General features: G+C 39.5%; 1 protein-coding gene and 2 gene segments (V, D, J or C); all 3 read left to right on the forward strand.

Annotated features, from left to right (window-relative positions):
* Positions 1 to 124: 124 nt before the first annotated feature.
* On the forward strand, positions 125 to 3,570 carry LOC128605212 (immunoglobulin lambda-1 light chain-like). The segment is given in 4 exon segments: positions 125 to 746; positions 872 to 1,166; positions 1,438 to 1,475; positions 2,224 to 3,570. Coding segments are annotated over 4 exon segments (699 nt in total).
* Positions 3,571 to 3,943: 373 nt separating this feature from the next.
* LOC128605213 (immunoglobulin lambda-1 light chain-like) lies at positions 3,944 to 7,283 on the forward strand. Its single transcript, XM_053620426.1, has 4 exons — positions 3,944 to 4,217; positions 4,383 to 4,676; positions 4,954 to 4,980; positions 5,724 to 7,283. Exons 1-4 carry the CDS (start codon positions 3,947 to 3,949, stop codon positions 6,047 to 6,049), a joined length of 918 nt encoding a protein of 305 aa, XP_053476401.1. The 5' UTR covers positions 3,944 to 3,946; the 3' UTR covers positions 6,050 to 7,283.
* Positions 7,284 to 7,665: 382 nt separating this feature from the next.
* On the forward strand, positions 7,666 to 10,490 carry LOC128605042 (immunoglobulin lambda constant 7-like). The segment is given in 4 exon segments: positions 7,666 to 7,717; positions 7,883 to 7,963; positions 8,463 to 8,480; positions 9,224 to 10,490. Coding segments are annotated over 4 exon segments (477 nt in total).
* Positions 10,491 to 10,843: the final 353 nt, after the last annotated feature.

Here is a 10,843-nt window from a genome sequence, read left to right on the forward strand (position 1 = left end):
GTATCAGTATGATTATTCTCAGGTTTTACATGATAAAGCAACGTTGCTGCTTTAAATTGAAATAAAAAGGAGCGTAATGATCACACTTCTATTTGTATTTCTTGTCGGAGAAATACTCCGTGCAGGTCCCGGTAAGAGTGGGATTAAACACGGAAATTTTATTCCGAAAGAGAATCGGCTATGTTCGCATTCTGACCTCTAGTAGTATAGTGGAAATGCAGTGACTAGAAATTGATTTCTTTTTGACTGTTCTACACAGACACTCTGTAGTGTTCAGTATGAGCACGGTCATGAGTTCTGCACCACTTCCTGTCCCAATTATGGTCACTTTGTCCTGTTTAGTCAAAAGAGTGAGGTTAAAAGCGTAGATATTTAAACATTAAGTACACAAAAAAAAGTATTTCTACTTTGTTACTTCACATCTGTCGAAATTTCGTACGGAAAGCAGAGGTCTATAGATGGAGTCCCCAGAGATGAGATTTACATAGTTTCCATTCATGCAGGCATCACTTCTCGTAACGGTTCATCTCATTTGATTTGTGTGTGTGTGTGTGTGTGTGTGTGTGTGTGTGCGCGTGCAGGGGGAGGAGAGCTTGTATGCAAGTGTGCTGTGTATCTTCATAAAGAGCAGTGTCTGACCGTGAGTGTGCGTCTTGCCCTGAAGATTAACCTCTGATCCTTTCTGTCCACCTTCTGGAAGAACATCATGATCGTCAGCACTCTGATTCTCCTCTTCACTCTTCCTGGTGAGGCCGTTCATCAGTCATGTCGATTTAGAAACATGAGCTCGAGCACATGAAGTTTTCTGTTGAGAAAAATAATATTTCTTTTACTTTAATATCATCTAATTTCAGAATGTGTTCTTTTCCAGCAGGTCTGGAAACTCTTGTGCTTACACAGGAGAAAGTGATGTCTGTAAAAGCAGGAGAGCATGTTAAGATTTCCTGCAGATCAGATGCTTCTACAGATTGGGTTTTAACATGGTACCAACAAAAACCAGGAAAAGCTCCAACCTTCTTGCTCTATGATAGCACCAGAGCAAGTGGACTGCCCAGTCGATTTACTTACAGTGGCTCTGGATCACAAGAATATCTGCATATTAACGGTGTTGAGGCTGAAGATGAAGCCGTCTATTACTGTGCTTGCCACGGCTGTGTGGGAACCGGCACGGTGCTGCAGTTTATTGACCCTCTCGTACAAAAACCCCAACACGACCTAAACTGGACATAAATCAGTCTAAAACACTCACAGTTCTACACACACACACTCTGTAGTGTTCAGTATGAGCACGGTCATGAGTTCTGCACCACTTCCTGTCCCAATGATGGTCATTTTGTCCTGTTTAGTGTGTTTAAGTTCTATAGTCGTGATCACTGAAGTGTTCAGTGTCAGCAGAAGCAGTGTGAGGTTTTTGTACTGAGCTCTAACACTGTGCTACACTGCGGTTTTCGGCGGAGGCACTGAAGTGTCTTTCGGTGAGTAAAATCTTATTTGTTTTTATCTTTAATTACACAGATTGTTTAAGTAGACCTGAACATAAATAAATATATCATTAAATACTGTTATAAATGTGACAGTTATCAATAGTGGACACGATTGGTGGACATTTTTGCACTTTTACACACTATTCTACTTTTCTTTTCTTTTATAAATAATGTCATATTTCTGTTTTTATAGTATATAGCTTTCCAAATAATATTTTAAACTCCAAACAGCAACAAAAAAGATCCTTAAAAAAATATCAGGAAATGCTAAAAGTGTAGGGGTTTGCACTCCCAAACTACAAATGAGCACGGGGGGGATTATTTCCTGACTTTCCCGTGATTTTTAAACCAAAAGTTCTAGCTTTACGTCGGACTTTTACGAAGTGCTGATACTGGAGACTCCTTCTATAAAGATCAAAGAAAAGTCTCCTCACACGAAGCTTCACCAATTACACACGCTTTAATCTGTTTATGTGGAAGTTGTTACTATTGAAATGATAACGTATTAGAATGAGAACATTAATAGAAACTTGTGATTTGTCCTGAAGAGGACTCTAGAGTCAGAGCAGCTGTTATAGAAAACTAATCAACACATTCTGACCAATTAGATTCGTGATATCGACAGCGCTCTGGTATAAATTGTATTTTTTCGTAATCGTTCGAGAACGATTTTTACATAAAAATTATAAGAATAATATCATTATGGTTTATAACTTTATTTTCTCTCTCTCTCCTCCAGCTATTTCATCTCCTCCGTCCCTCGTTCTGCTGGCTCCCTCTCAGTCTCTCTCCTCAGGTGATGAAGTCAGGGTGGTTTGTCTGGCGCAGGGTTTCCGTCCTGACAGCGCCACCCTGTCCTGGTCTGATAACGGCGACGCCGTAGCGGGTGCAGAGGTGCAGACGAGCTCGTCCGAGCGTCAGTCTGACGGCACCTTCATCCAAAGCAGCATGCTGAAACTCAGCCCAGAGCGCTGGAGCTCCGGACGAACCTACACGTGCCACCTGAACCACCCGGCTCTGTCAGCACCGCTGAGTCAGAGCGCCAGCGCTGAAAAGTGCAGCTAGACGGCTGGAGAAATGGACGTGCTGCACGTGTAGTAACGTGGTCATGGGCATGGAGAGGGGAGAAAGTGATTCAATCATACGTTTTCTGAACAGCTGCTTTTGCTTCATGTCTCAGTGTTTTCTACTCTGAGGTTTGCTGTGTTTCTGCTTGTTTTTAGAGACCATGTGGAATATTTCATGTTCCTGTAGATGCTTTGCTAATCACAACAGTTTTCCCCCAATAAAATGATGATGAGAAAATGGTGTATGGAACTCATTAAGACATATTTGAACATGGATTCAATTATTTAGTTTAAGCTCATATATTAAAAGAAAATAAATAAACTTACTGATAAATTGTTTTATTTTAACTTCATTTCAACTTTGAACTTAAGGTCAACCTATCAACGTCAAGACTTTGGAAAACAACACTGAATTAACAGATTGCAAAAATAAAATTCTCAATAAGGGATGGGAAAAAAAGTTTTACAAAATGTATGCATTACTTTATGCAGTACATACAGTATTATTGATAATTACTGATATTTCTTTTTTAAGTCTCATTTTATGGAGATTACAGTTAAAAAAAATAATTATATTCAGTATTTAATCCTTACACAATTTCCGTAAACCCACACCCACACACGTTGTTGTTCACCTTGAACAGGACAAATATGTATATAATGTTCATTAGTGGTGTTTCCTTTACTGAAGATGAATCTTTATTTCATTCTATGGTGTAATATTTTTATGTTCCAGGAGAGATTTATCAAAGTCTCCTTCTGGAATCCCAAGAGATCGAATTTACATACAGTTTCTGTTTAAGTTCCTTTTTTTAAATGAGCTCCTCTCCTCAGGTTTCAGTCTTTCTCTCACTTCTTTCTTTAGTAAGTAAAGATTAAACACTTGGGGGTGTGCTGTTTTAGGCAAATAATCAATGATCTTGTTTGGTGATGAAGTCTGAGGAACATGAACATGAGGCAGACTTACTACTATTACTCTGAAATCGATTCTTTTCCAATAACAGCATGTCTGAAAATATTTTATTCCTCTTATTTTACAGCAGTTTGCCAATGATTCATGTATTAACCAGTCACACTTGATTTTTATCTATTTATAGTTACAGTTAATGTTGTGGAACATTTGCGAGACAACCTACAGCTTTTATTTATGTTACAGCAGCTATAAATGCTCGTTCCCTCACCGGTATCTATTTTATCTCAGTTCTTGCAGTTAATAAGACAAAAGCCTGAAACTTTTCTATGTTGGAAAAACTTACTGACACTGGAGACTCCTTCCATGGACTGACTATTCTTAAAGCAGCTTATTTGCCCACTGCATTAAGAGGGAAAGCTTTGTGATAAATAACTACTGAAAATGAAATCTTTTAATATTTATTGTGTTTGTTTAGGCTGGTGATGGCTGATTCAAACATGAAAGGCATGCAGTACAAGTCAGCAAAGTCAATGCAAATGTATTGCATGTTTTGTGTGTGTGAACGCTCATGGAGGTGTGTCTTCTGTGAGTCCCTGCTATCACACACTGTTTATAAGGAGCAGTGTGTGAGTGTGTGCAGCTTGAGTCTGCTCTCAAAAGAAGCCCGAGTGTCTTTTCTCTCATTCTTTACAGACCTGAACATGATGCTCCTCAACACCGTTTCCCTCACCGCCATCTTGCTCACTCTCTCAGGTAACTTTACTCAAAATTTAAACCCATGTTCTAGTGCAGATTTTTTATTTTTTAAATCATATTCATCTAAGGGTGGAGTTCATCATAATCTCGTGTGATTTGTGAGCTTTAACAATGCTGCGTTAGAAAAATGCGGGACTCAAAGTGTTCTGTTTGTTTGAACAGGTTTGAAAGCTCTTGTGTTGACTCAGGAGAAGGTGATATCTGTTCAGGCTGGGCAAAATGTGAAGATTCTCTGTTCACCCAGTACGAGTAGCTGGGCCATAACATGGTACCAACAAAAACCAGGAAAAGCTCCAACCTTCTTGCTCTATGATAGCATCAGAGCAAGTGGACTGCCCAGTCGATTTACTTACAGTGAATCTGGATCACAAGAATATCTGCATATTAACGGTGTTGAGGCTGAAGATGAAGCCGTCTATTACTGTGCTTGCCCCAGCTGTGTGGTAACCGGCACGGTGCTGCGGTTTATTGACCCTCTCGTACAAAAACCCCAACACGACCTAAACTGGACATAAATCAGTCTAAAACACTCACAGTTCTACACACACACACACTTTAGTGTTCAGTATGAGCACGGTCATGAGTTCTGCACCACTTCCTGTCCCAATGATGGTCATTTTGTCCTGTTTAGTGTGTTTAAGTTCTATAGTCGTGATCACTGAAGTGTTCAGTGTCAGCAGAAGCAGTGTGAGGTTTTTGTACTGAGCTCTAACACTGTGCTACGGTGTGGTTTTCGGCGGAGGCACTGAAGTGTCTTTCGGTGAGTAAAATCTTATTTGTTTTCATTTTTATTTACACAGATTGTTTAAGTAGACCTGAACATAAATAAATATATCATTAAATACTGTTATAAATGTGACGGTTATCAATAGTGGACACGATTGGTGGACATTTTTGCACTTTTACACACTATTCTACTTTTCTTTTATAAATAATGTCATATTTCTGTTTTTATAGTATATAGCTTTCCAAATAATATTTTAAACTCCAAACAACAACAAAAAAGATCCTTAAAAAAATATCAGGAAATGCTAAAAGTGTAGGGGTTTGCACTCCGAAACTACAAATGAGCACGGGGGGGATTATTTCCTGAGTTTCCCGTGATTTTTAAACCAAAAGTTCTAGCTTTACGTCGGACTTTTACGAAGTGCTGATACTGGAGACTCCTTCTATAAAGATCAAAGAAAAGTCTCCTCACACGAAGCTTCACCAATTACACACGCTTTAATCTGTTTATGTGGAAGTTGTTACTATTGAAATGATAACGTATTAGAATGAGAACATTAATAGAAACTTGTGATTTGTCCTGAAGAGGACTCTAGAGTCAGAGCAGCTGTTATAGAAAACTAATCAGCACATTCTGACCAATTAGATTCGTGATATCGACAGCGCTCTGGTATAAATTGTATTTTTTCGTAATCGTTCGAGAACGATTTTTACATAAAAATTATAAGAATAATATCATTATGGTTTATAACTTTATTTTCTCTCTCTCTATTCCAGCTATTTCATCTCCTCCGTCCCTCGTTCTGCTGGCTCCCTCTCAGTCTCTCTCCTCAGGTGATGAAGTCAGGGTGGTTTGTCTGGCGCAGGGTTTCCGTCCTGACAGCGCCACCCTGTCCTGGTCTGATAACGGCGACGCCGTAGCGGGTGCAGAGGTGCAGACGAGCTCGTCCGAGCGTCAGTCTGACGGCACCTTCATCCAAAGCAGCATGCTGAAACTCAGCCCAGAGCGCTGGAGCTCCGGACGAACCTACACGTGCCACCTGAACCACCCGGCTCTGTCAGCACCGCTGAGTCAGAGCGCCAGCGCTGAAAAGTGCAGCTAGACGGCTGGAGAAATGGACGTGCTGCACGTGTAGTAACGTGGTCATGGGCATGGAGAGGGGAGAAAGTGATTCAATCATACGTTTTCTGAACAGCTGCTTTTGCTTCATGTCTCAGTGTTTTCTACTCTGAGGTTTGCTGTGTTTCTGCTTGTTTTTAGAGACCATGTGGAATATTTCATGTTCCTGTAGATGCTTTGCTAATCACAACAGTTTTCCCCCAATAAAATGATGATGAGAAAATGGTGTATGGAACTCATTAAGACATATTTGAACATGGATTCAATTATTTAGTTTAAGCTCATATATTAAAAGAAAATAAATAAACTTACTGATAAATTGTTTTATTTTAACTTCATTTCAACTTTGAACTTAAGGTCAACCTATCAACGTCAAGACTTTGGAAAACAACACTGAATTAACAGATTGCAAAAATAAAATTCTCAATAAGGGATGGGAAAAAAAGTTTTACAAAATGTATGCATTACTTTATGCAGTACATACAGTATTATTGATAATTACTGATATTTCTTTTTTAAGTCTCATTTTATGGAGATTACAGTTAAAAAAAATAATTATATTCAGTATTTAATCCTTACACAATTTCCGTAAACCCACACCCACACACGTTGTTGTTCACCTTGAACAGGACAAATATGTATATAATGTTCATTAGTGGTGTTTCCTTTACTGAAGATGAATCTTTATTTCATTCTATGGTGTAATATTTTTATGTTCCAGGAGAGATTTATCAAAGTCTCCTTCTGGAATCCCAAGAGATCGAATTTACATACAGTTTCTGTTTAAGTTCCTTTTTTTAAATGAGCTCCTCTCCTCAGGTTTCAGTCTTTCTCTCACTTCTTTCTTTAGTAAGTAAAGATTAAACACTTGGGGGTGTGCTGTTTTAGGCAAATAATCAATGATCTTGTTTGGTGATGAAGTCTGAGGAACATGAACATGAGGCAGACTTACTACTATTACTCTGAAATCGATTCTTTTCCAATAACAGCATGTCTGAAAATATTTTATTCCTCTTATTTTACAGCAGTTTGCCAATGATTCATGTATTAACCAGTCACACTTGATTTTTATCTATTTATAGTTACAGTTAATGTTGTGGAACATTTGCGAGACAACCTACAGCTTTTATTTATGTTACAGCAGCTATAAACGCTCGTTCCCTCACCGGTATCTATTTTATCTCAGTTCTTGCAGTTAATAAGACAAAAGCCTGAAACTTTTCTATGTTGGAAAAACTTACTGACACTGGAGACTCCTTCCATGGACTGACTATTCTTAGAGCAGCTTATTTGCCCACTGCATTAAGAGGGAAAGCTTTGTGATAAATAACTACTGAAAATGAAATCTTTTAATATTTATTGTGTTTGTTTAGGCTGGTGATGGCTGATTCAAACATGAAAGGCATGCAGTACAAGTCAGCAAAGTCAATGCAAATGTATTGCATGTTTTGTGTGTGTGAACGCTCATGGAGGTGTGTCTTCTGTGAGTCCCTGCTATCACACACTGTTTATAAGGAGCAGTGTGTGAGTGTGTGCAGCTTGAGTCTGCTCTCAAAAGAAGCCCGAGTGTCTTTTCTCTCATTCTTTACAGACCTGAACATGATGCTCCTCAACACCGTTTCCCTCACCGCCATCTTGCTCGCTCTCTCAGGTAACTTTACTCAAAATTTAAACCCATGTTCTAGTGCAGATTTTTTATTTTTTAAATCATATTCATCTAAGGGTGGAGTTCATCATAATCTCGTGTGATTTGTGAGCTTTAACAATGCTGCGTTAGAAAAATGCGGGACTCAAAGTGTTCTGTTTGTTTGAACAGGTTTGAAAGCTCTTGTGTTGACTCAGGAGAAGGTGATATCTGTTCAGGCTGGGCAAAATGTGAAGATTCTCTGTTCACCCAGTACGAGTAGCTGGGCCATAACATGGTACCAACAAAAACCAGGAAAAGCTCCAACCTTCTTGCTCTATGATAGCATCAGAGCAAGTGGACTGCCCAGTCGATTTACTTACAGTGAATCTGGATCACAAGAATATCTGCATATTAACGGTGTTGAGGCTGAAGATGAAGCCGTCTATTACTGTGCTTGCCCCAGCTGTGTGGTAACCGGCACGGTGCTGCGGTTTATTGACCCTCTCGTACAAAAACCCCAACACGACCTAAACTGGACATAAATCAGTCTAAAACACTCACAGTTCTACACACACACACACTTTAGTGTTCAGTATGAGCACGGTCATGAGTTCTGCACCACTTCCTGTCCCAATGATGGTCATTTTGTCCTGTTTAGTGTGTTTAAGTTCTATAGTCGTGATCACTGAAGTGTTCAGTGTGAGCAGAAGCAGTGTGAGGTTTTTGTACTGAGCTCTAACACTGTGCTACGGTGTGGTTTTCGGCGGAGGCACTGAAGTGTCTTTCGGTGAGTAAAATCTTATTTGTTTTCATTTTTATTTACACAGATTGTTTAAGTAGACCTGAACATAAATAAATATATCATTAAATACTGTTATAAATGTGACGGTTATCAATAGTGGACACGATTGGTGGACATTTTTGCACTTTTACACACTATTCTACTTTTCTTTTATAAATAATGTCATATTTCTGTTTTTATAGTATATAGCTTTCCAAATAATATTTTAAACTCCGAACAACAACAAAAAAGATCCTTAAAAAAATATCAGGAAATGCTAAAAGTGTAGGGGTTTGCACTCCGAAACTACAAATGAGCACGGGGGGGATTATTTCCTGAGTTTCCCGTGATTTTTAAACCAAAAGTTCTAGCTTTACGTCGGACTTTTACAAAGTGCTGATACTGGAGACTCCTTCTATAAAGATCAAAGAAAAGTCTCCTCACACGAAGCTTCACCAATTACACACGCTTTAATCTGTTTATGTGGAAGTTGTTACTATTGAAATGATAACGTATTAGAACGAGAACATTAATAGAAACTTGTGATTTGTCCTGAAGAGGACTCTAGAGTCAGAGCAGCTGTTATAGAAAACTAATCAGCACATTCTGACCAATTAGATTCGTGATATCGACAGCACTCTGGTATAAATTGTATTTTTTCGTAATCGTTCGAGAACGATTTTTACATAAAAATTATAAGAATAATATCATTATGGTTTATAACTTTATTTTCTCTCTCTCTCCTCCAGCTATTTCATCTCCTCCGTCCCTCGTTCTGCTGGCTCCCTCTCAGTCTCTCTCCTCAGGTGATGAAGTCAGGGTGGTTTGTCTGGCGCAGGGTTTCCGTCCTGACAGCGCCACTCTGTCCTGGTCTGATAACGGCGACGCCGTAGCGGGTGCAGAGGTGCAGACGAGCTCGTCCGAGCGTCAGTCTGACGGCACCTTCATCCAAAGCAGCATGCTGAAACTCAGCCCAGAGCGCTGGAGCTCCGGACGAACCTACACGTGCCACCTGAACCACCCGGCTCTGTCAGCACCGCTGAGTCAGAGCGCCAGCGCTGAAAAGTGCAGCTAGACGGCTGGAGAAATGGATGTGCTGCACGTGTAGTAACGTGGTCATCGGCATGGAGAGAGAAGAATATCATTTCTGTTGCACCTTTAAAGGCGCAGTGGAACATTTATCTGAAATTATATTCTGTAGTTTTTCATCAGCTTACTTCAATAAAATGATTTCCAAATAAAATATAATAAGTGGAATTTATTTGCACACATTTATCTTCCAAACATTATTGTTTGCCACCAGTAAATACTGACTGCCCGTTTGATTGAAAACAAAAGGGTGTGGTCTCTGACTTTGGCCCAGTAATATACACTCACCGTCCATTTTAATAGGAACAGTTGTACTCCTTCCCATTCATGAATGAATCTTGGTTTGAGTATGGGCAAATAAAGCTATTATGAAATAAATAACCACGCTTTACCTCAGTGCTGCGTGGAAAAGCATCTCAGAAAACACAACATGTCAAACAGCCTAAGCTCACATTAAATTCTACTCATTTCAGCCAAAACCAGAAATCTGACGCTACAGTATCCTCAAGCTCATGGAAGCTGAAGGTAAAGTTTAAACAATCTTCACCTGTCCAGAAACAAGTTTTTAATGTTACATTTACTCCTAAAACCCTTATCTTTGTGCTCAGAAAGCAGTAAGACTTATTCCAGATGGTAAAAGTTAAAAAGCCAGACCCTTCCCTCCAAAAGTATCTCAATACCATCACTGAACTTTCTTCTTTGTCTTTCTACCTATACTTTGCTCTCTGAATCTTAATTTTTCATTTTGTAAATCAACACCAAATGTAGAGAGCACTGTTTTGTTTTTTTTTGGCCTTAGATTTGCATGCAGTTTCAGTTCCCCGCCTGACCTTACACACGGCTCTTCATGCTTCAGCTCCTCTTTCGTATCTGTTTGCAGATGTCCGGAAGCTGAACTTTCTGCACCCTGCTCTTTCTTCCTGCTCCCGGTGCAAGCTGCATGACTTGAACAAATACGAGCATCCGAAACTATCCCCTTTTTCCATTCCATACTTTGCATGGTTTCTTCCCCCTGTAGGCCTCCACCTGAAGCTGTGTTGCATACTAACAAGGTGAATGAGAAAGTGAATAATTATAGACTGTAAGGCTATAATGTGTTAATTTGCAATGGAGCAGATGGGATAATGGGGGACTCTAATGGTGTAATAGGATATTTACTTTGCTTTAAAAAAGAGAGAGAGAGAGAGAGAGAGAGAGAGAGAGAGAGAGAAATGTCTTCCCACTAAGAGAACAATGACAGCAGATCCAATTACACTCTGTAGCAGCAGGAGCCTCTGGCA

This window comes from Ictalurus furcatus, chromosome 3 (assembly GCF_023375685.1).
Source record: "Ictalurus furcatus strain D&B chromosome 3, Billie_1.0, whole genome shotgun sequence".
NCBI classification, from domain to species: Eukaryota; Metazoa; Chordata; class Actinopteri; order Siluriformes; family Ictaluridae; genus Ictalurus; species Ictalurus furcatus.

Excerpts from the sequence above, each read along its gene's own strand:
- LOC128605213 (XM_053620426.1), top strand. The coding sequence starts at position 3,947 with ATGGCTGATTCAAACATGAAAGGCATGCAGTACAAGTCAGCAAAGTCA. Across the intron at positions 4,218-4,382 it reads CATCTTGCTCACTCTCTCAG|GTTTGAAAGCTCTTGTGTTG; the intron begins GTAACTTTACTC and ends TTGTTTGAACAG. Across the intron at positions 4,981-5,723 it reads AGGCACTGAAGTGTCTTTCG|CTATTTCATCTCCTCCGTCC; the intron begins GTGAGTAAAATC and ends TCTCTATTCCAG.